Source organism: Salmo salar, chromosome 26 (assembly GCF_965601325.2).
Source record: "Salmo salar chromosome 26, fSalSal1, whole genome shotgun sequence".
In the NCBI taxonomy this organism is placed as follows: domain Eukaryota; kingdom Metazoa; phylum Chordata; class Actinopteri; order Salmoniformes; family Salmonidae; genus Salmo; species Salmo salar.
The window spans coordinates 17,276,671-17,302,928 of NC_138316.1; the positions used below are offsets into that span (position 1 = coordinate 17,276,671).

Consider the following 26,258-nt stretch of genomic DNA (forward strand, 5'->3'; position numbering starts at 1 on the left):
TGGTCTAGTGGTGACAAGAGTTTTGGTGCCCTCTCTCTGCTCCTGTCCCCTAATGACCCCCTCCGTCACACCATATACAATTAACAGTCGCTGTGCAGAAAGCAATTACAGATCAGCCCCACCAGCCAGGCCCGGGCAGCCTGCGCCTCACCATGCCGCACTGCCCGGCATGCAGACTCACTCCAAAGCTATTGATTGATAAGATGTTTGGAAAACATAGCGGAATGACTACTTGACTACTTCCTGGTCTCATTCTTGCTGGCATCAAAAGTTTAAAAAGTATTAATAGGGGACTCAATGCGATCAGACCACCATCTAATTTGCCTCCAAATAACTCCCTACAAAATTTTCACGTGGACGGGGATATAGGAAATGTATCAAAGCCTACAGGATGACAATTTGTTCTTAACTAAGATAAAAATTCATAGGTACAGCAGATCCCCTTTTTGTACAGGACAGGTTTAAATGTACGTTTAGAGGCCATTCAATACAATACTCACCATTAAAACAAAAGCAGTTTAGGTCAAAAGAGATAAGACTAATAAAGGAAAGAGGAAATAACATTGCAGGTAGATGGTAATGGAAACTGTACTAGAGGCACAAAATAGGTTAGAGGAAAAACAAAAAGGATTGGAGGAACTTATTCAAGAACGATCAAGTATAATTTATTACAAAAATAAAGCGAATTGGATGGTACATTTTGAAAAATGCACTACATTCTTCTTGAATCTTCAACATAGAAATGCTACCAAAAGGATTTGACAGAAACTCATCCATGATTCACCAAATGATATTTTGAAAGAGGAAGCTAAATATTTTAAGCATCTGTTGTTTTCTTTTCAGTCTCTTCCATCTCCACTGAATGATGTTAACTGTAAGGATTTATTTCCTAGTATAATAAATGTAAAATGAACAAACATACAGAAAGACCTGTGTGAAGGCCAACTTAGAGGAGGAAATTCTTGAGGCAATTAAAATCTTTTCAGTCTGGAAAAACACCCGTGCTTGAAGGTATACCAGCAGAGGTATATCAGACCTTTTTTTGATGTACTCAAAGATCCATTATTAGCATGTTTTAATAACTCCTATAAAAATGATAGACGTTCAGGTACTCAAGGTCTGATTTCATTACTACTGAAACAGGACCCATGTGGAAAGTATAAACATCCAGGCCTCTTACACTTCAGTGTTGTGATGCGAAAATCCTGGTGAAATGCATAGCACATAGAATAAAAAAAGATTTGACTAGATATTGTTCATCCTGATCAGACAGGTTTTTACATGAACGATATATTGGAGATAATATACGACAATTACTTGAAACAATTGAACATTAAAGATACCAGACCTGGTCATCATAGCAGATTTTGAAAAGGCATTTGATAAAATACGACTAGAATTTATATAGAAATGCCTGGACTACTTTCATTTCGGTGAATCTCTTATATAATGGGTTAAAGTTATGTACAGCAAACCAGGTGTAAAATAGTAAACGTTTACTTCTCGGAAAGTAGAGCTTTTAAGAGGAGTAAAAGAACGCTGTCCATTGTCTCCATATACATTTATTATGGCCATCGAAATTCTAGCTATTAAAATTAGATCCAACAAGAACAGAGGGTTAGAAACAAAAGTGTCAATGTATGCTGAAGACTCAAGTAATTTTGTTAAGTCCACAATATGGATCCCTGCAGTCTCATTGAAGATCTTGATTACTTTTCTAGAATCTATGGACTAAAACGTAATTATGACAAGTGTACCATATTACCTATTGGATCGTAAAAAAAAACTATTTTGTGGTGGTGCCTACTCCAGATGACTAGTTTTTTAATTCATAAATGCCAAAAATATTTCACTTTATTTGAAATGCTAAACAAGAAAATTAAACGTGCATATTTATAAGATGAATATGAGTTTGGGGGGCTACATTTTATAAATATTAAAGCATTAAACATCTCACTAAAAGCTTCACTCATAGATAAATTACACTTGAACCCGAAATGGTTCTCCAGTAGATTATTAAGAAAGGCTCATCCTTTGTTCAAAAATGGCCATTTTGCCTTTATACAGATTACAACATCTAATTTCTGACTAATTGAAAATGAAACGTTGTTTAAAGTATAGCCCTTTCTTAAACAAGCCATAGAAAGCTGGTTACAATTTCAATTTTATCCTCCAGAAAAGGTAGAAGAAATATTACAACCAATATTATGGTTAACATTATGGGGTGGACCAGTGTGGTTCAGTTGGTAGAGCATGGCGCTTGCCACACCAGGGTTGTGGGTTCCATTTCCACGGGGGACCAGTACGAAAAAAATAAGTAAAAAAATGTGAAAAATGTATGCATTCTACTGTAAGTGGCACTGGATAAGAGCTTCTGCTAAATGACTAAAATGTACATGTAAAATGTTAAACTCCAATATACTGATTGATAAAATAAATTCTTTATGGATTTTATTTTATTATATTTATTAATGATATTATGAATAGAAGAAGGGGGAGTTATGTCACATATGCAGCTATTTAAAATATTTGGGAATGTCTGCTCAATCCAAAGTTACAACCAAGTGATTGCAGCATTACCACAAAAATGAAGGAGGCAAGTGGAAGAGGGAGAAGGTAGGGAACGAGTTTGTCTGCCATATATTCAAATATACAAATTGGCTGAAAAGGATTGGCATAAATAGAAAAAAATGGCAGTTTCATTTGAGGAGGAAACTGTTGACTGCTACGCCATACAGGTTGCAAAATAAATGGGAAGAGATGTTAGATGTACCGATTCCACGGCACATAGTATATAAACTGATAAAAACGACACTTGATTCAACACTTCGAGTTTATCTATTTAAATTATAGAAAGTTCTTGCCACCAACAGAATGCTATATATATGGGGCATACAACAATTTCAGCTCTGCAGATTTCATTGCGAAGAGAATCACTAGATCATTTACTCTGGTATTGCCCTTATGTAGCTTGTTCCTGGTCACAGGTTCAGCAAAGATTATATATATTTTTTTATGACAACATTCACTTAAAATGAACCTTACACATAGTAGTGTTGGGCGGTTTATGAAAGCCATAGTCAATCAAGCAGTAATATAATAACACTCGTAGGAAAGGTTTTCATCTTTAGCTCACAATCTGTGGATAGATACTACACGATTAGAAAGGTTCCAAATTAATGTAAAACATCACAGAACGGTTGAAAAATATATGACACATGGAAACCAAATGAGGGTGGTCTATGGGATTGGCTGAGAGTGGCTGGGATTAAAGAGCTCATGTTCGGTAATGTATTATTGCTATGCGATTGCTGTATATAGGAGGTGCCATATACGTGCAATGTATATGTAAAATGTGTGTATATGTAGACGAAAAGCTGTAAAAACGAAACAAAAGACGTGTCCTCCGAAGATAAAAACACAGCGGAATAAGGACACAGAGAGATGGAGAAAACTGGTCGAGAGAGAGGGACTGAACCAAACCCCACGGCACTCACACACAAAAAGGCGAGGATACACTCAACTGAGTTTTTATTTAGCCTTCAGAAGTCAGTCAAATTTCCACCGTTTAATTATTTCTGATGGAGAACGCAATGAGGGGACAAAGGCCACGAATTACTAATACACACACTGTACATGACGCTATGAGTCACTGCTTATTGCCCAACTGCTCCTAGTAATTGAAGTATACAGCTCCAGTAGGGTTGTAATCCCATCTACACTCATACAGTAGGCTCTCACTGAGCTGATTCATTAGCTATCAGAATGCCTTACTAGTATGACTGGTGGCTAGTCGCTTCAGGAGGACAGAGATATAAGACCAATGAAACATACACATATTCATATAATGTGTGCGTGTCATTTATGTTCAATGACTGGTACTGTCAGCAATAGACTTACATTATTTGTGTGTGTGTACGTGTGTGCGTATGTGTTATTGCTCATTGTAGAGATGCCTATAGAGAAGAGAGAAGGGTAAATGTTTAATTCTACAGTTGAAGTCGGAAGTTTACATACACTTAGGTTGGAGTCATTAAAACTTGTTTTTCAACCACTCCACAAATTTCTGGTTAACAAACTATAGTTTTGGCAAGTCGGTTAGGACATCTACTTTGTGCATGACAAGTCATTTTTCCAACAATTGTTTACAGACAGATTATTTCAATTATAATTCACTGTATCACAATTTCAGTGGGTCAGAAGTTTACATACACTAAGTTGACTGTGCCTTTAAACAGCTTGGAAAATTCCTGAAAATTATGTCATGGCTTTAGAAGATTCTGATAGGCTAATTGACATAATTTGAGTCAATTGGAGGTGTACCTGTGGATGTTTTTCAAGGCCTACCTTCAAACTCAGTGCCTCTTTGCTTGACGTCATGGGAAAATCAAAAGAAAATCAGCCAAGACCTCAAAAACATACCGCTCAGGAAGGAGATGCGTTCTGTATCCTAGAGATGAACGTACTTTGGTGCGAAAAGTGCAAATCAATCCCAGAACAACAGCAAAGGACCTTGTGAAGATGCTGGAGGAAACAGGTACAAAAGTATCTATATCCACAGTAACACAAGTCCTATATCAACATAACCTGAAAGGCCGCTCAGCAAGGAAGAAGCCACTGCTCCAAAACCGCCATAAAAAAAGCCAGACTACGGTTTGCAACTGCACATGGGGACAAAGATTGTACTTTTTGGAGAAATGTCCTCTGGTCTGATGATTTTTTTTTTAAACTGTTTAACCATAATGACCATCTTTATGTTTGGAGGAAAAAGGGTGAGTCTTGCAGGCCGAAGAACACCATCCCAACTGTGAAGCACGGGGGTGGCAGCATCATGTTGTGGGGGTGCTTTGCTGCAGGAGAGACTGGTGAACTTCACAAAATAGATGGCATCATGAGGGAGGAAATTGATGTGAATATATTGAAGCAACATCTCAAGACATCAGTCAGGAAGTTAAAGCTTGGTCGCAAATGGGTCTTCCAAATGGACAATGACCCCAAGCATACTTCCAAAGTTGTGGCAAAATGGCTTAAGGACAACAAAGTCAAGGTATTGGAGTGGCCATCACAAAACCCTGACCTCAATCCCATAGAAATGTGTAGGCAGAACTGAAAAAGCATGTGCGAGCAAGGAGGCCTACAAACCTGACTCAGTTACACCAGCTCCGTCAGGAGGAATGAGCCAAAATTCACCCAATTTATTGCGGGAAGCTTGTGGAAGGCTACTCGAAACGTTTGACCCAAGTTAAACAATTTAAAGGCAATGCTACCAAATACTAATTGAGTGTATGTAAACTTCTGACCCACTGGGAATGTGATGAAAGAAATCATTCTCTCTATTATTATTCTGACATTTCACATTCTTAAAATAAAGAGGTGATCCTAACTGACCTAAGACAGGGAATTTTTACTAGGATTAAATGTCAGGAATTGTGAAAAACTGAGTTTAAATGTATTTGGGTAAGGTGTATGTAAACTTCCCACTTCAACTGTAGTTGTGTTTTCCCTGAAGGTCAATAAATGTCATAGATACATTTGCTCTGGGAGGGAGAAAAGGCCTCTTGGATTATTTTACAAGACAACAAGACTTGTATAAAGAAGTCATTCTATCACAGCAAGCCCATCACTCTCTGGCTCCTGTACAGTGTGAGTGAATGAGTGTTAGAGAGAGGAGAGAGAGCGAGATGGGGGTAGGGGTGGAGAGAAGTACAGAGAGAGAAAAAGGAAGAGAGTGAGCAAGAGAGAAAGGGAGAAAAGGAGTTAGAGAAAGAGGGATTGGGAGAGAGGGCGAGAGGAGAAGGATAGAGAGAAAGAGAGGGGTTGAGAGAAAGAGAGGGATTGGGAGAGAAAGAGGAGAAGAATAGAGAGATGGTTCAGGGTTATGACAGCTTCATCAGTGTGTTTGGCCCTCAGACCCACCTCATCCAGCCCTGCAGTTAGACTGCTGTCTCTGCTGCATTACACAGACAGACACACAGGCAAGCAGACAGACACACAGGCAAGCAGACATGCCCAATCCTTTACGACCACTCTCCTCCTCTCCACTACAGTTCACTCACCACTACTGCCCGAAGCCCCATCACACACACTGGGGGTCCCCAAAGCACAAAGGGTGAAGTGAGGGGATCACATTTGGGTTATGTTAGTCAAAGGGAGCGTCTTGGGCTTAAATGTATCCAGGGATGAAATTGATCCTATGTCTTGCTTTTAGAGTGCCTATTGCAGACTGAGATGCAGTAAACGTTGCAGTAATGGTGTAGTTCTGCCGTAACGCTGGCAGAGAGCCCAGCACACTCTCAGATGTCTGGGAGAGAGCGCGGTTCTGCATTACCTCCGTCTGTCTGTCGCTCTCATGGTGCTCAACAGCTGTGGCTCTCTCTAGCCTTCTCCAACACAGTCACACCTAATAGAGTTTGCTCTCACACCAGAGTGCCAACAGCCCTGATTTCCTGTGTGCGTATGCAGCTCGACCACCACCACCGCAGAAACACAGCACTCCATTCAAACCAACCAGAACAAACCAGCTCCTTCACTCAGCAGCTCAGCCTGCCAGATCTGACCAAACCACCCCATCAAGTAAAATATCTGACTGCAGGAAACCCACAGACTGGGATGACTTTGGGCCCATCAGTATGACAGAATGGGGAAATTGATACTTGACATCAAATGACCTGCAGCTTCTCTTTCAGACTGTTTTGTCTTTGAAAAGCATGACTGAATAAATTAACATTGTCTGTGAAGCAGACAGACAGGCAGGAGGCAGGCAGGCAGGCAGGGCAGGCAGGCTGGCAGGGCAGACAGGCAGAGCAGGCTGATCAGCTGAGCTAACAGAGAGGAGAGGAGACAGTAAATAGCGAGTGTAAATCCTGCAGGTGGCCGTCCTCTACTCTGCCCTGACAGGGATTAATGGAGCCATTCATCTTAGAGAAGAAATGAATGACTTTAAAGACCCCCAACCTGCGCTGGAGTTGCTGCCCGTCCCACCTAGCACTGTCTCTGCCCACCCAGGCATGACGGATGGTTGCCCAGCCTGACAACCCATGCATCCATCCCTTGCACCTGCCACAGTCTGCCTGCCACACCAACACAGCGGGGCCTTTTTTAGATATTTTTTTAATTGTTTTATTTAACCTTTATTTAACTGTGGCAGTTGGCTACCCACCACTTCCTCTACTCCCATTCTGGTATTACAGCTCAGCCAGCCCCAGTCTGAGTGTGTGTGTGTGTGTGTGTGTGTGTGTGTGTGTGTGTGTGTGTGTGTGTGTGTGTGTGTCCTAACAGGCCAGTGTAAATTCAAAGTGCCACCAGTACCTAGTCAGGGAGAGAGGCTGCTTTTACACCCTGTGGACAGGGAGTGGAGGAGGGGAAGAGGAGGGGGGAGGAGGAATGGGGAAGGTAGGGCCTGTAACCAGCCCTCTGTGGTTTGGGGCTGTGGTAGAGGCCACATGGTGCTAGGCTGGTGAGGGGGCATGGCTCTGGTAGGTGTGGCAAAGCATGGCCTGCAGTAGTCAGATGTAGCTTACCTCTCCCCAGCAGTTAGTGAAACCAGACACAGTAGTCCAAACTAGGGCTGTTACAGCGACCGTATTACCACCACACCGGCGATCAACGGGTCATGACCACAGTCAAATCCACGTGACCATTTAGTCACGGTAACTAGACTCTGATGCTGCTGATGGTCATTAGTAGCCTACCAATCTTGCTCACTGCCTGGTACTCCGCATTCAATTGTCCCTCTAACATCAACGCAAATGTAATCAAAAATCAAATCAAAGACTTCACGAGAGCCCATGAGCTCATGTTGCACAACATTTCTATAGGCTATGCAATTGCGTGAGTTTTGATGGCCTCTATTAAAAAGAGCAGGATCCAATCAGCTTGCTAGGCCTACTATATTTATTTCTCAACTTTCCTAATATTAACCACATTGCTTTGCTTTACAACAGGAGTATAGCCTACCTGTCTGGCATGAAAATTAACCACGGGAAAAGGCTCCTCCATACGCTATTTAAGTGTATTGATGACATGTATTTTTTTCCCCTGTTCCGAGACAGGGGCATGATAACGGTCCATTCTAAATCAAAACACATTTGACACATACATGTAAAGACAAGACTAAATAAAGATTAGTCTGGCAGGTGACAATATTAGCCTATCACTTGTGAATGATGCCCAGCGTGTGCAGTAAGGCAAGAAACAGCGCATTACTTTTTCAAATCATAGTCGCACACCTCATGTAGCCTAGCCCATAGGCCTATTTGTTTTTTTAAATGTTTTGATAAGATTTGTTTAACAACTAAAGTAGCCAAATGACTTCTTAAAATGAAGCACATTAATCCATTTTACAACCGGTGTAGAGCCTAACTGGCATACATAGGCAGCGCGTGAGTTTCAAGTTTGGGGAAGATACTTTTCACCATAAAAATGCAGCTTTATAATAAAGAATTACGTGCATAATCACATTTGAGGTCACTTTTGAGAATGGTGTTTTCCCGCTAATTGATTTCATTTCAGAACATTTGAGCTTATTGCCATGCGCACATTGCTGCCCTTATAATGTGAAGAAATAGCCTTATAGTTTATCAACATTTTAAGCAAAACATTCTGATCTGTTGCATCAGCCTCACTGCTTTTAAAAGGTTTGATGCGAGTGGTTGTATTCATTTGGGATCTATCGCTTCCCACAACTGTCCCAGACTATGTTTGGGATAATTATCTCACACAGAAGGACAAGTTGACCAATGGAATAGGTACATGTTTGTATTATGGGGGATAGTAGATTGACATAGGCTAGTGCTTTTGCAGTTCTTTAGGCCTACTCATCTTGTTGGCTGACGAAAAGTAAATGTGGACAGTTCTTCTAACATCGTCCCCGATGTGTCGGTCTTCACTTGTAGCCTACTTCTTAGCTGAGATGCTGGTAGGAAGGACCCGATCACGTGACAGGCATTGGATAATAAGAATGGAAATATCTGAGCGAGCCATGTGAGTGATAGCTGCTTCGGAGCACGGCAATTAGCAGCTGGGAGAAGGGAATTATAATTATTATATTCAGCCCAATGGCACAATGGCCACTAGCCGCAAAAGGCATGGATTTTTTTAGTGGGCATTACGGCCACACAAGGGGGATACCGCTGGGAAATTCGAGGCATTATCAAGTGTTGGTCAAATTATGAATGAGAGACTAATGAAGTGTGTGCAGCCTGCGCATTAAACAAAGCAGCGCTCATGCCTTTCATGTGACTTTTTTCAAATCATCATTGCAGCCTTAGAATGTATTAAAAATCAAAACATAGCCCCACGTTTGTATCACAACTATTTCTTTGTTAACCGCTCAACATAGAATAGCCGCACGTGCGCACTCCCTCAAAAATCGTTGGGAGAAAATATCCTTTCTATTTTGATTCAGCTATGTTCAATTGTATTTTTCATACACTAAAATAATGTCACAGAATTCTAAGCAAAATCTTATCTGCTAAATGAAGTGTAGCCCACAGCCATATGGCATAGCTAGATCAGGGCCTAACATAAGGACAACTCATAGTATGCTATTCTGTTCTTCTGAAATAGACTACATTTTCTTCATATCATGTTTCGTTAGACCTTTCTAAAATAAATAATGGATTTATTGTGATTGTGTAGGCTATATTACATGGATTTATTAGACTTCTTAAACTAAACATGTTCCTAAGGTCTGCATCAGTGGCTTGTAGGCTATGCGTGGAAGCCAGGAGATGCTAAACGTGTTTAAGTTAATTAACAATCTATTACCGTGAGAGCAGCAGTTATTTGCTTGACAATCACAGCCCTAGTCCAAACCAACAAATCCACTCTAGGCAACATTACAGGACTTGCCGTTTGAGCACATGCAGGTGTAGATGGAACTTGTGGAAATCCAAGATGTCACTGTTGAAGGATTGATCATTGGCTCAAGTTGCTTGTGGAATGTATAAACATTTAAATCAGGATCTAATCCACAGAACCTGACGGTAAACCTACACCCTTCATTACCAAGAGACTACCACTATAATTTAAATCTCTCCAACTACGGCATCAGGATTCAACGTAAATGCAATGGTGGATATTAAATGAGTGGACGGCCGTGTATAAAATCATAGAACAGCACAACAAGCCAGCGACAGTAAGTGAGTGGGTGGGGCTGGGGGGTTAACGGGTTGCCTGCCAGCGCGAGACCTCTCATCTCATCAATAAGTCGTCAGTCCTTCTGCCTCGACGTCGCTCTGCCCATCACCTCCCGCCTCCCACGCTTCCTGTTCCCTGGCCTTACTAAATTACCCCTAAGCACCAAGGCCACAGAACGGTGGACTACACAGACACAGCAGCAGTAACCCTTTCTACTACAGGTCTACTCTGAAACCAGGAAGAGAGAAAGCCTTGTATTTGTGACTGCTGTGTACTTTAAGTACCAGGGCCTCTGTACCGGCAAGACAATTATCCTGACAAGCTCTCAACATTTTGCATGACACACATCAAAAGACCGCAATGTCAAACTCTGGAGGAGAGGATCATGACAAAATAACACCATGAAATCAGAAAACAAGGATACGCTCAAATCCCCATTTCCATACAATCAGAACACAGTGCAAAGCTGAGAAAATCCCCCTTTCAAGAGTTTAGCACTGTCTGTACATGTCCATGATATACCTCAAGTTTCAGCTCGAAGCAAAACCAGCTTACGGGCCAAGAAATGTGCCGACACATGTACTAGCCTAGCTCTCATAGCCCTGAGTCAGTTTCCCCCCATATGAAAAAGCTATTGGAAACCACTCTGCATAGCACTCTTCCTTTCTCTCCCCTTAAGTGGCCCAATAAATAAAGCCACAGGTAGGGATGTACTGTGGGGAAACACCCAGCAATGTGCAGGTATCCCAGTCTGACATATTGCCATGCCAGCAATATCTCTGGCTGTAAAACAGTGCCCTCCTCCTCCATAGAGCTGAGTGGGTAGTAGTGAGCCACGCCATTGTGTGTAGTGAGTAATTGGATTAATAACCCACAGTAGGAACCACAACACATCTGGTTGGCATGGGACGCTCTTGTGCCAGCATTAGGAAACTTTTCCCAGCAGCACTGAGTGAGTGATTGAGCATGTTCCAGTTGGAGATTTATGAGCAGTAGGCGAAAGCAGGTGCCAGCTAGGATGGTGGAAAAAGCCAACGTTTCTGCTGCATTCACAATCTCCACTAGATAACTATGTGGGTATGACTGGGAAGTGAGGATGAAAACTATCCGGAAAGAGACACCATACAGTGAAGCTGCTTTGGTTGACACAGAGTGTCGTAAATTCACCACAGAGACTCAAACTTTTTCACACCTGAGGGAACAGTTCTGTCAAGTTCCTCAGGCCTGGGGGCTCGGGTTTCCCCTCACCTGAGATGATGTGGCTTGGCCCTGTAGCAGCCCAGGGTTCAGGGTGGTGGTGGGTACTGGTCACGTCTGAATGCGTTTGCTCATCACAGCCCACTCATGCCGGTTGTTTGCATAACGCCTCCCACACGGTGTGGGAAAAATCTCATATGACTGACGGATTGGGCTGGGAAGGATGGGCCCCTGTGTGAGAGTGTTGGGGGTGTTGTGTGTGTGTCTGCCCACACACTCAGGGAGTGTCACGTCTATTACTGGAGCCATTGAGAAATAGCCTGAAGAGTACAGCCCTGCAGTATAAACCCAGCCTTCTCTGTCTGCATGGCCCTGACTGCAAGTCTCAACAAATACAACAATGTAACAGAGAGGAAAGGAGAGAGGAAAAGAGAGAGGAAGGGAGTGGAAGAGAGAGAATCCGCAATTCCATCTTCCGGCAGCCCCATCTGTAATTAGCTGGTGCTGGGGTACGTGAAGAATGGCCCAGCTGACAGCTTAGAGTGCCTGTGTGTGCGTGTGTGTGTGTGTGTATGGGACTGTGGGGTCTGCTGCACGGCTTGCCCATCCACTCACACACACACACGAGCACACAGGCCCAACATAAATAAGCTTGGCTGAACAGCCAGGAAACACCAGCACATTCCAACCAGTCAACGTCTCAGAGAGCCACACACTGCAAACACACGCCTCTGCCGACGCAACACACTGCAAACACACACAGAGGCAATGTGATACACAGTATCTCTGCAGACGTCCGCAGGCCCTGCTGTAAGCCAAGCCAGTAAAAACAGAGAGGAGATTATGGCTCTGGCTTTACAGGTTAGTAAGTCGTGACAAGCACCTCCAGCAGGTTCATAAATCAGATGGGCTGGGGGCACAGAGGGGGAGACTCCAGGGAGAGGGCTGGATTACACCTTACACACACACACCTTACACACACACACACACACACACACACACACACACACACAGTCAGCGTAACCGTTAAGAAAATGGCTGTGTAATAACCCCATTCTTTATCCTTGGCCGCACATCACACATTCCACACTGTGTTTGTGTTGCGCAAGTCAAACATAAGGATTATGGCATTACAAATCCAGAAAACACTATTTCTTATTAGCCCACTTCAAAATTTGTCATCACCATTTTACCCAAAACCCATGAAATCACAAACTAAAGACAATCTACTAAAACAAGGACTGTAATAAATGTACATGCACTCCTACAGTGGTTATAACAAACAATCACTTGAGGCAAACAAATGACTTTGCTCAGTGTTTAAGGCTACGCAATTATCAATCTGATTCCTAAATACTAAACAATCAACAACTCATGAGGCCATTAAATGAGCACATGTTTTGGTCTCGCCGTCTGTTGAAGACCATAGAGGTTAAAACGACTTATCCTGCAGCAGAAATACCGGCATTTAAAATAATAGGCCTGACAAAGGGAGCCAGAGAGAGAGAGAGCACGCATATGAAGAAAATGTTTAAATGAAAGCAGAGTTAAGTTAGCAATACAATGTAAAGGGCTTAGAGTTAACAGCAGACACACAGAGCACAGAAACCAGGGCACAAGCTAGCATCAGAGGTGGCATGGAAACATTCAAACCACCACACGCTCATGGCTGCCATGGTCTTCCTGGTGTGACAGTTTCCTGTCATCTTGTGGTTATAAGAAGGAACCGAAAAAGAACATTCAGAACAGTCTAGTGTTGGGCAAACACGCCTTAACAAACACACACTAGTATCTCAAAGCGAGGAAGACTAACAGGTATAGTTGGAGATGGCAGAGTTTGCCAGTGCAGGGAATGATGAATCCGATGGGGAACTCAATGAGGCATATGAAAGCCGTTCTTGAACGGGTGAGAATGGATGTACACATGAAGACCAGAACTGCAGAAAACAACCAGGTGATGTCTACCACCCCAGGGAGAAGACGACTGTACAGACTGGCTGCTTTGTGTCTTGGGTTGATGTGTATCCTACAAGCTACTCTCAATATCACCCTGCGTCTCCTCTACAGAGACTCTTCAGAGACTAGCTACATCAACATGACCAAAGTAAAAACCAGTTACAGGTTGGGAGAGATGGTCTTCAGACAGAGCTCCCTGTCCTGGAGTTGAACCACCCTGGGATGGAGGCGTTTTAAATCCAGTTTGTACTACATCTCTACTGAGAAGAGAAACTGGGAGGAGAGCAGACAGGACTGTGAGGAGAGGAGCTGACCTGGTGGTCATAAAACAGCAGAGGAACAGGTATTTGTCAACGGATTCTGGGAAGTCTGGATTGGTCTGACGGACAGAGATGAAGAGGGGGTCTGGAATTTGGTGGATGGCATACCGCTTACCACTGGGTAGTGGGCAAGTCGACAGCCTAGTAGTCATCTAAGACTGCGCGGAGCAATGGCCTTGTCCTTCTTCTGTAGAAAAAGCTGGCATGATGCACCATACAGCGAAGTGCATTTCTGGTCCTGTCAGAAATCGGCCTAGACATAACTAAAACTTAAAACCCAACTAAAGTTAAACTCAAGTCAACTACTCTCGAACCAGGACGTCATTAACGAAGACATCAGTGCTAGTGCTTAATTACACAAATTCATAATGCAAATGAATTGTGCTTAAACATGCACTGTCGAGTTCATTTACGGTAATGTTTATGTTCTCCTTTTGTAGTAATTGTGTCAAAACGGTCATTTTCAAGTTGAATGAATAAAATGTTGTATTACTGTATAACTCAGATGTATCTCAGACAATAAAAGTTTCTTTAAAAGTTTGTTCCTGTGAGTTTGTGTGCCTGTGAGTGAGTCTGGTGTGTGAAGAGACTCCGGGTTTGAGTGGTAGATGGAGAAACCTGAGACTGCAGAGAGGCTGGTGTTGACAAGCAGAGAGAGAGAGAGGAGGGGGGAGAGAAATAAACCAATACTAATAGAAACTAATCTGATTTATCAATGATCCAGTGTCTCTAATTAATTAGATACGTTGTATATGAAACTACGATTCACACAACTCTGAAGATTACAGTCGCTTTTATGTGGAGGTAAGCCCAATGCTCTTGTCACGTATGCTCCTTCTCCGGCCTCTAGGTCACCAGGCTGCTCGTTAGGGCGCACACCTGTCACCAGCGTTACACTCATAATGACACTCACCTGGACTCCATCACTCCTTGATTACCTGCCTTTATATATGTCACTCTTTGGTTTCTTCCCCAGTCGTCACTGTTGCTGTTTCATGTCGGTGCGCTGTTTGTGTTTCTTGTTTTGTTCTGTTCATTTATTTATTAAATGTACTCACTGAACTTGCTTCCCGACTCTCAGCATACATCGTTACAGCTCTTCAGTCTATAGAAATGTGGCCGGTGTGAATTAAAAACGTGCTCTGACAGAGAACCCTAAATAGGAGCGCTCCAGTTGTTGTTTTGGGTATTACAGCCAGTCGATGCACATCAGTGAAGTCCAGTACCAGTGGACTGAGCCTGTACAGCATCACAGATACAACAGTTTCTCCTTAGCTAGCATTCAGAGCAGAGCTGGGAGATGACAGAGAGAAAGTCAGGCTCTGCTGTTGTTAACAATGCAGAGGGTCACACTGCCAGGGAAAACCTATTTCAGCCTGGACCAGGAGAGAGAGAGAGAGAGAGAGAGAGGGGAGAATTTCTGACCAGGCCTCACTCCAGTAAATCCCTCCACTGCCATACTGCAGAGGTCTGGGCAGTGGCTCGTCTCCCTCTCCTTCTTCCTCTCTCGCCACAGAATTGTAGGACGCGAGCCTGACAAATATGCTCAACACTGCCAGTGCCAGAGCCTTGGCAGGACATTGGTCAATCAGGGGGAACATAGTAATTACACTGTCCATAGACAGAATACAAGGAATGGGGCCAATAAAGCCATCCTGTGTGTGTGTGTGTAAATCAAAGTGTACTATTTGACACTTGCTTGATGAAACAATCAGCGTGAATCTGTCCTTCAGTGCTCTGCTAGTTTACTGTGGTTATCAACAGGACGGCAGAAGTGGGCTGAATAAATCTACAGAACAGCACCATTTCAAATGCTCCCTGACAGCTCAGTCAAAACAACAGCAAAATTAGAATTGGAAATCAATAGAATAAACTACAAGGAATATGCCAGAGTCTCTGAACACAGCAGAAATGGACATGGCCGTCAGTAAAACTGTATGATCCTTACAGACAGGGAGCTTTATTACTCAAGTGATATCTTCTCATGATGAATGAGAAAATATAAAATGGTGGACTAGTAAAATGTACGTTGAAAGGATCGCCAATCTTATGCAGATCTAATGATGTACACAGGCATGAGTTATACACTGAGGACATTCATACAGATATTTACTGATGTAAAGTTTATTCACGCTGCGTTATTATGTCTTACTATGTGATTGCTCTCAATCCACATTTCTATCAACCTTGTTGTTTGGCAATAAAGGTTTCTAATTCAAATGCAACAAAAAAAGGAATTTATAGCTGAACCCTGTCAGGGTTATGACCCTGTTTTATTATGGTCCTCTAAGCTTCATCCACATGGGTAGGAAAGACCATAAACCAGAAGTCTCTGGTCACATTAAACCTTAATATTCAGCAGTGAGAGAAAAGGCCAGGATCCTCGCTTGTCGTCAAGGTATGGATCAGAAGAGAAGAGTGATGGCGACAATAAAGCCACTACACTGTGGAGAAAGGGCGGCTGAGGGGAGGGGGATGAAGATGGAGGTCAGGATCTCTCATAAAAAAAATAAAAAAACACCACGTCTTCTGAGCCTTGGCATCCCCAATGGAACAGACCACAGGTCACTGGTCCAAAGCTCCAGAATGTTCATTTAGTGAGGGAATATGCTAACCGCAAGATTCTCCTTTAAATATCTTGGAATTCTGTGATTGTTTTCTTCATTCTTTGTTGATGTTGTTCTGTCTTTGCCACTGCATAACCATGTTCATTTTGACAAAGTTGTGGTGAGTAGGGATTTTGCTGAATCCTAGCGTTAGCAGAGCTATTGTTGTCTCAAATCCATGTCTTCCTTCACAGCAGTACGGTTGTCACCAAATATGACTAGCTCAAAGAATAAATAAAATCTAAAAAGGTATGTCTTTCCTGAAGATGTATTTAACTGGGGAGGTTGTTTTCACATTACCTATCTGCTATTAGAATGTCTTCTCTGTATATTTAAAGAGCAAAACAACTGCATTTCTGATACCCAGCTCTCCACAGAGATCATTTGTGGTCTACCGCATCCGTCATGTAGCACGCCATGTGGCCATCTGACCAAGTTAATTAGTGACAAGCCAACAAACATAAGGTCAAGTGACATAAGGTCAAGTGACATGCTAATTAATTGTCAACAAAGAAGCAGCTTCCATATGCAGACATAATGAAGACTAAGATGCATTACTAGACATGTAACCTGTAATTCCACAGAGAGGCTGAAGTTCAATGGAAGGCTAATCCAAGATACCAGACAGTTGACCAACAAATAAGGTCTGGCAGTAGTCATATTAAAATGCCACACTAAACCCAACCAGAGAGGTAGCATTGCTTAGATTTTCTTAACTTTGCTCTGCTCTGCCTTGCATATTACCTCAGAGAGTGACGACTCTGCCCTCGGGCTCAGCTGGCTCTGGCTGACAGCACCCAGTTAGAGCCCCCACCCAGGGTTACGGGAAAATTTAGGGTAGACTGGGATTTCTGACGGGCAGGCAGTCGCTCCAATTACAAAGCCACAAGTCCTCAACGGCTGACCAAGGGGATGCAGGAATCCCATCTCCCAAACGTCTGGAAAGACGAATGAAGGTGGCAACTGATAACTGACGAAATTGTATGCACTCACTACTCACTCTGGACAAGAGCGTCTGCTAAATGACTAAAATGTCAAATGTAATGTGCCGAGATTTGAAGAGCCCAGGGGAGAACAGAGTATTGATCTACCTGCCATCATCTTCTGGGCCTCATAGGGCTCCATGTAGCCATCGTTCTCTGTGCTGGTCTGGGTCACCTTCTCCGTGGTAGCCTGGGTCCCCCCGTCCTGCTCCGCATCAAACGGGTCTGCATAGTCATCAAGGATAATGAGCTGGGGAGAGAGAGAGAGTGAGTAGGTGAGAAAAGATTAGAATACATTTTACTACTCTGTTTAAAACCACAACACATTCCGCAGCCCAGGGAGTTACGTTGCAGAGGCAGGAGACGAGGAGAAAATGTAACTAGAACCTTAGGAGAGGAGTGGAGGTGACAGTATTAGTGATAGTACCATTCTGGGCTCCGCAGGAACATGTGATCTCCACACGTCACAACACCCAGACAGAAAAGAAAAAGAAAGAAAGAGAGAAAGAGACATAAATAACAGCATCTTTCTCCGTGTGCCTCAGTTCCATCTCCTCTTTAGACTTCATGCTCCCTGCTATGTCTAATTATACCGCGGTACTCTGATAGTGCCTGCTTTTCAAAAAGCGGGGAGGAGGACAGCCCACAACTGGTAAACTGTCTTAAAGAGAAACAATTCTGCAGATTTACAGGGATTTGGCAGTGAGCCATGGCTAATTGCAGTCTTGCTCTCTTTACTAAGAAAGTCTTGCAGAAGCTGACAATTAAGTGGACATCCTGTCCTGAGCCCCAGAAATACAGCCAACTCTTAGGGTATCAAAATGACTGTCCACACACAGTCTTAGCATCTCTGGCCAGAGCATTTTCCTGAGTCCCAAGAAAACTGCTCCCCTTCACATACAAAATTCTCTTCCAGATAACAAAGTACATATTTCAAGTTCTCTTTCATCTGCCATGTTGGACAGGGACTCCAAAGAGAAAAGCTGGCTAGAGGGGGTTTGGACTGGCTACTATCAGTACCAGGAGGTGAACATACATGGGCTATCTTCAGTTGGGACTCTAGAGAATCAATAGTGGTGCCAGTCTGTTCACACAGCGGGCAGACAGACGGATTGGAGGAGTCGGGGGGCTGGGTCCAAAATCTGGGAAACAACTCAATGGAGACCTACCATGATTAAGTCAACCCACACACAAAATGTGCAGACAAGCATACTGTACACTGACCAGGACACATTCACACAGACAATCACACACATGCAGTCAAGCACACACACGCAGACACACACACACACACACACACACGCGCGCGCAGACACACATGCACGCACACACACACAGGAAAGGAGTCGATTGGCACTACACCCCATGAGTCATGCTTTAGCAGGAAGGGTTTTGGTGTCATTCTACATAAGCTCGTCAGTCATCTAGTGGACAGAGCTGGGCAATCCTAGGGTGAACTAGACTAATGCATGCCATGGCTGTACCACCAACCAACCGTCCTTAAAAACAACCACAGCCCTTCCTCCACACCCTTCTCAGAAATACAGCCCACAGGGGAAGACACCTGCCAAGCCTCCCGGGCGGGGACTTTAAGGGGAATTGAGGAATCCAGTACAGTACAATCCATATCGAAAGCATTTCCCCAACTCCAGGCTTTCACACCACCTGGGAAAGCACCGTCCTTCTCCTTCTGATCCAGTTTTGATTTCACTGAACAAGATAAGATTCGATATACAAAACTGAAACCTTTCAAAGTGCATAGCAGTAAAGAGTGAAAAGTTCACCTTGGATGATGCGAATGCTGCTTAGGGTAAGAGGAGCAGATGATTTTACAGGAGGAAGGTGGCATATACAGTCGTGGCCAAAGGTTATGAGAATGACACAAATATGTATGATGGCAATTTGCATATACTCCAGAATGCTATGAAGAGTGATCAGAGGAAGTGCAATGAATTGCAAAGTCCCTCTTCGCTATGCAAATGAAGTGAATTCCAAAAAAAACATATCCACTGCATTTCAGCCCTGCCACAAAAGGACCAGCTGACATGTCAGTGATTCTCTCGTTAACACAGGTGTGAGTGTTGACGAGGACACGGCTGGAGATCACTCTTATGCTGATTGAGTTCAAATAACAGACTGGAAGCTTCAAAAGGAGGGTGGTGCTTGGAATCATTGTTCCTCTGTCAACCATGGTTACCTGCAAGGAAGCACGTGCCGTCATCATTGCTTTGCACAAAAAGTGCTTCACAGGCAAGGATATTGCTGCCAGTAAGATTGCACCTAAATCAACCATTTATCGGATCATCAAGAACTTCAAGGAGAGCGGTTCAATTGTTGTGAAGGCTTCAAGGCACCCAAGAAAGTCCAGCAAGCGCCAGGACCGTCTCCTAAAGTTGATTCAGCTGTGGGATCAGGGCACCACCAGTACAGAGCTTGCTCAGGAATGACAGCAGGCAGGTGTGAGTGCATCTGCACACACAGTGAGGCGAAGACTTTTAGAGGATGGCCTGGTGTCAAGAAGGGCAGCAAAGAAGCCACTTCTCTCTAGGAAAAACATCAGGGACAGACTGATATTCTGCAAAAGGTACAGGGATTGGACTGCTGAGGACTGGGGTAAAGTCATTTTCTCTGATGAATCCACTTTCCGATTGTTTGGGGCATCCGGAAAAAAGCTTGTCCGGAGAAGACAAGGTGAGTGCTACCATCAGTCCTGTGTCATGCCAACAGTAAAACATCCTGAGACCATTCATGTGTGGGGTTGCTTCTCAGCCAAGGGAGTGGGCTCACTCACACAATATTGCCTAAGAACACAGCCATGAATAAAGAATGGTACCAACAAATTCTCCAAGAGCAACTTCTCCCAACCATCCAGGAACAGTTTGGTGACGAACAATGCCTTTTCCAGCATGATGGAGCACCTTGCCATAAGGCAAAAGTGATAACTAAGTGGCTCGGGGAACATAACATCGATATTTTGGGTCCATGGCCAGGAAACTCCCCAGACCTTAATCCCATTGAGAACTTATGGTCAGTCCTCAAGAGGCGGGTGGACAAACAAAACCCCACAAATTCTGACAAACTCCGAGCATTGATTATGCAAGAATGGGCTGCCATCAGTCAGGACGTGGCCCAGAAGTTAATTGACAGCATGCCACGGCGGATTGCAGAGGTCTTGAAAAAGAAGGGTCAACACTGCAAATATTGACTCTTTGCATCAACGTCATGTAATTGTCAATAAAAGCCTTTGACACTTATGAAATGCTTGTAATTATACTTCAGTATTCCATAGTAACATCTGACAAAAATATCCAAAGACACTGAAGCAGCAAACTTTGTGGAAATTAATATTTGTGTAATTCTCTAAACTTTTGGCCACGACTGTGTATGCTCCAACAGATCACCTACACAAAAATTGGTAGATTAGGCACTAGACAGGTTTTTAAAAAAGACCCTTAAATGTGCTTCATACTGGCTACCGTGTATTATACACCGATGGCCTGCCTCCTGCTTTTCCATCCGTTTTCGGGACATAATATAACTAGGACTAGTTTGCCACAGCGTAATTATGGGTTCCTCCTCCGTTTTTCTTCTGAGATATTAAAAGAGAAAATGCATCCAATGCAAACACTCTTTTGGCTTGTTTTGCTACAACAAATATAATACAATCTCCCGCACAACTTTAATTAAATTCAGCCAGTCAGGTTACAGATGTTCCTGTCCCTGACAATGAAGTATTCAACAGTTACAAATGGCATGTTTCCCCTCACATGGAGTATCTTTATCCACTTCACACGATATATCACCTTGGGTCCATCTGGAAACAGTAGCACAGCCCAAACCAGATACTAAGTAATCTTGACCAAAACAGAGGAGTGTACTTACAGCCAGCTCAGATCACTAGCAACCCAGTCTGACTGAACACATTCCATGTGGGAGAGGGCAAGAGAGAGAACCTCAGTGCATTAAGCTGCAGCAGTGTATGCCAGGAGCCGTCTGTGTGTCCACGTGGTAAACACAGTAGAGAAAGCCTGGTTTAGTAATTAAGGGAAACTATGCCGTATGACTGGCATGCCTTCAATCCCATACCTCAGTGTATATGAAAGTAGGAGATATTCAACGACTCATGTCAGTGCCGACAGTAGGACAGTTCTACCGTACGTCCTCATTCTACACCTTCCCCTTGTTAGTGTACTGCCACAAAGCTGTAGCTAGCTTAACGATGGATGGCTGCTGTGCCCACAAACATTATATTGGATTGTGTGGTCCTGTCATCAAACAGCAGGGACCAAAAAAGATTTATGTATTAAACGAAGTGAAAAAGAACATTGCAATCAAGCCAGACATACTATATATTTAGCCCTGTGACAGGTCTTGTTCGCTCAATAATTTTTCACAGTCAGCCAATGAAAGCTCTTTTTAGCACCTGGTAATGTTGCTGCTGCTGAGGGAGAGAGAGCCATTCTGCTTGTCCTCTGGAGCCTGAAGCTGAGGTTGATACGGAGGCTGGTTCTGGATGGCAGCGTCCTGCCTCCCACCACCTCTCCTTATCACATAGTACTAGCTACCCCACCAGATTTTCATATTTGTTTTCATACTATTTTTTTCCCGAGATTTTAATTTGTCGTCCGCGATTTCTCTGCCTAAGATACCAAGAAACAGTCCTAAAAATTTACAAAAGAAGCAATGGAATGGACAAACTACATTCCATTTGATATCAATCTAACAGTTCCATATCCATTATTCAGAGAAAATGAATTTAGGTAAACAAGCAAACAACTCGCAAATGAAAGTAAAAGTTGGCAGTTACCACACTACTTGGGTGTTGACTCCCCCCTGCCTTGGGCCACATCTAACACCAGTATTTGGGAGGAGGGGATCAATTAGCCTGAGTGTTTTTTGGGAGTTACCCCTTCTGTGTGAAGGTCCTGCTACACTGCACTAATGCTACCCAGCTGGATGAGTAGGGGAACATGAAGAGAGGGGACCGTCAGAGATGAGGCTCTGCCTGCCTGCTTCCCTACCTGTCTTCCTGGGGCCTCCCTGCCCGCCTGCCTACCAGCTTCCCTGCCTGCCTCCCTGCCAGCCTCCCTCCCTCCCTGGCGGCCTGCTTGCCTGGGGACCCACCATCTGTCTGCTGGCATGTCAGGGTGTGTCAGGACCACAGCCAAGCCACCACACTTGTCATGAAAGTCAAATTCACCCACAGTGAGTGCAATACTGCAGTGCGTCTATATAGAGTGCTATACTGTATGTGAGCTTTTCTAAGCAGAGATGTAAGCTGTGAGTAGCCTCACAAAGCAACCTTGTAGGCTTATGACATCTCGCCCCCCTGGAAGCAGTCAGGACATATCACTACACTGCAGCAGCACAGTGAGAACATACTTAAATGACTCCCAGCCTGGTGTCGTGCTGAGCTACCAGGTTCACCATGTCTTACACCTGCAGCTGCTTAGATAGCCAGGCAGCCATAGTAGGAGAAATAGACCCACACTGCTTAAAAATACATTGCAGCGCTCAAGGAATGAAATCTATTTCGAATCAGTGTGAGCCTAGTGAGAGCATTAGCTAAGGAGAGAGTGTAACAGGCACCTGCCACTTGGCATTCCACACAGTTAGCGCAGAGAGAGCTTCTGAGATTACAATTCAATTGGGCTGCAGTCCTCCATTAGAACTAGGAAAATACACAATCTTCCTTCTCCCACACCATCACATGCAGACCAAGTGGATCTAACAGGCAATTATCATATAGAGCATCTGGGGCCATAAAAGGGAGAACATTAAAGTCTTAGTTTGTGGTCATCGTATAGGATGATAGGTTTTTGGCAGTATGCTGCACCAATTTATAGCTTTCCCCCACGTCCAAACTATTTAGTTAAATATGCCATTCCGTCATTGACATCTCATGAGCAAAATCCAACTCCTCAAACTATAAACACTAAAAAACAAATAATACAAGTAAACTGCTGCTGGATGCACCAGATAGTCATGTGTGTGCATGCGTGCATGTCTAATATGACAGCCAGCCTCCCTGCCAGCCATCTGAGTAGCCACCTGAACGACTGGTGACAGTAATGTAATGTGGAGACGTTACACAGAAATGTGACAAATGTCACAGCTGGTCCAGAAAGGATGAGGGATGTCAGAGCTACTGGGGGCTGAAGCCTCCCCAATCTCTCCCACTACCAGACCACCACAAGAGTCGGTGTGCTAGAGAAGGAGGGGGGCAGGAGGAATGGAGGGAAAGGGAAAAAAAAGGGCCTGGCATTTGTGATTTATGTCTCCACGCCACAGGGGATTTGAGCCACTGATAACCTAATACAACTCAGGGCTTAGCTGCTCGATTGAATTAGGGCGTTTCAAAGGGCTCTTTTTTGCTGCCATGGCTCTTTTGTTCTTAAGTTTTAAAAAATGATATCAGAACTAATGAAAACCATCTTAGAGAGGGGGATAAGGAGGGGAGAGGAATAGGCTGCCCAGCATATGTTTACGCTCCTGTTTAGACAAATATTCATTTAAAAATGGGAAATTGAACAACAGATAACATCACACTGCCTATTGCTGAATGCTCCAACTTATCTCCAACTAGAAATACAGGATACATGCACTCAGCTCAGTTCCAGTCATCTGAAGCTAACAGCTTGCCATCAAACATTGCCACAAGGCAATTTACTAAAGCAGAACCAATTGCAACCTCTGTTGTTGACACAATACAGCTACTATCAATAAGATACTAGTATGATTCACAGATGGGAGAGGAAATCTGGTTAGGACTCAATGGAACCCAATTTTGAAGCATGATTCCACCTGTGGGCTATATTCCTCTGAAAAGACTGTATAGATGGAGCTTTCCCACAATACAGCTCAGACGTTAATGAAACTTTATTATGACATCTCCTAAGAGGGGTTGTTGGCCTGGGAATCAGCCTGTGGATCTATGGGCCTCAACAAGGATGTGGCAACACCAGCCCTGAATGCCTACTTAAGAACCAGGGAAGATAGCTGCAAGCTAATCAAATGATGTTTTCCATGAGCACCCATTGTTTTCAATCAGTCACAAGCAATAGATGCTAGAGCAACGCTATGTGGAGGAGAGCACTTCTCATAAGTAAAGCGAAATCATGTTTGTCTTCTTGCAGCTGAATGAATTTGTCAGCTTTGCTTTTAGCCTTATTAAAGCCCTCTCAAAGTCAATGTTCCGAGGATAAAGCATGTTGCTGGATTAGGAAAGACCGGAAAAAAAGAGAAATATTAATGGCTAGAGAAGACCTGTAGAGAATCAATTTAGAGATAAAAGCACACTCAGCGTTCAATAACCTATTCTGCTGTTCAGATTATAGATAATTAGTACATGTGGTGACACTGGGTACAAAAGAAAACATATTTAGACCTCCATTCTCCCCAACATCGCCCAAACATGCATTTCCCCAGTCATAGATGACTTGCTTTAAAGGGAGTGAGGATTTAGGAAAGAGTGCAACACATGCCACTTCAACCATCATGCTCCCTGTTGCGAGGGGATCATTTCTAGCATCTCCCTTCTTTGCACTCCAATGTGTTCAGCCATCATTCTCACGTGTCTCTCAGTCTTTTCCCCAGTCAGACATCTGCGCTGTTCAAAGCACAGCTCACACTTTTTCATGTTAACCTATTTTTTTGGTCTCCTTAAAGATTCAGACCACATAAAACAGGCTTCTTTAGATCTCTGGGCTGCTGCACATGTGGGGTGGCTTTTCACGCGCCAGTCGGGAAAAGCCTGCTCTTTTGGCACATGGAGAAGTGGTTTAGTGCGTCATTGATCATATTACTTTGCATGGGAACACTTCCAAAACGCAACGACAGTGACACGGATACCCTGCAACACGGGTCAGTATTACAGCAAGAAAAACATCAGCTGCATTATAAATGGGAGAAAAGAGAACAGCACTTGACACTTTACATTGAGATAAAAAGAGGTACATCACACAGCTGTGTACAGTGTAGCCCTCCTACACTTGTGAGTGGGATATACAATGGGGGAAAAAAGTATTTGATCCCCTGCTGATTTTGTACGTTTGCCCACTGATAAAGAAATGATCAGTCTATAATTTTAATGGTAGGTTTATTTGAACAGTGAGAGACAGAATAACAAACAAAAAAATCCAGAAGAACGCATGTTAAAAATGTTATAAAATTATTTGCATTTTAATGAGGGAAATAAATATTTGACCCCTCTGCAAATCATGACTTAGTACTTGGTGGCAAAACCCTTGTTGGCAATCACAGAGGTCAGACATTTCTTGTAGTTGGCCACCAGGTTTGCACACATCTCAGGAAGGATTTTGTCCTACTCCTCTTTGCAGATCTTCTCCAAGTCATTAAGGTTTCGAGGCTGACGTTTGGCAACTCGAACCTTCAGCTCCCCCCCACAGACTTATGGGATTAAGGTCTGGAGACTGGCTAGAACACTCTAGGACCTTAATGTGCTTCTTCTTGAGCCACTCCTTTGTTGCCTTGGCCGTGTGTTTTGGGTCACTGTCATGCTGGAATACTCATCCACGACCCATTTTCAATGCCCTGGCTGAGGGAAGGACGTTCTCACCCAAGATTTGACAGTACATGGCCCCGTCAAATGATGCGGTGAAGTTGTCCTGTCCCCTTAGCAGAAAAACAACCCCAAAGCATAATGTTTCCACCTCCATGTTTGACAGTGGAGATGGTGTTCTTGGTGTCATAGGCAGCATCCCTCCTCCTCCAAACACGGCGAGTTGAGTTGATGACAAAGAGCTCCATTTTGGTCTCATCTGACCACAACACTTTCACCAGTTGTCCACTGAATCATTGATGTTCATTGGCAAACTTCAGACGGGCATGTATATGTATTCTTGAGCAGGGGGACCTTGCGGGCGCTGCAGGATTTCAGTCCTTCACGGCGTAGTGTGTTACCAATTGTTTTCTTGGTGACTATGGTCCCAGCTGCCTTGAGATCATTGACAAGATCCTCCCGTGTAGTTCTGGGCTGATTCCTCACCGTTCTCATGATCAGGTGAGGTGAGATCTTGCATGGAGCCCCAGGCCGA

The 26,258-nt window shown here is 43.6% G+C and overlaps 1 protein-coding gene across 4 annotated transcripts in view; it reads right to left on the bottom strand.

Moving 5' to 3' along the window:
• The window catches only part of LOC106587230 (SH2 domain-containing adapter protein F), a 112,402-nt gene that overhangs the window by 66,820 nt on the left and 19,324 nt on the right, over positions 1 to 26,258 (bottom strand). For all 4 annotated transcript variants that reach the window (XM_082969463.1, XM_082969462.1, XM_014175420.3 and 1 more), the window contains exon 2: positions 17,311 to 17,452. In XM_082969463.1, coding sequence (XP_082825589.1) covers positions 17,311 to 17,452 — 142 coding nt within the window. The remainder of the gene's footprint in view (positions 1 to 17,310; positions 17,453 to 26,258) is intronic.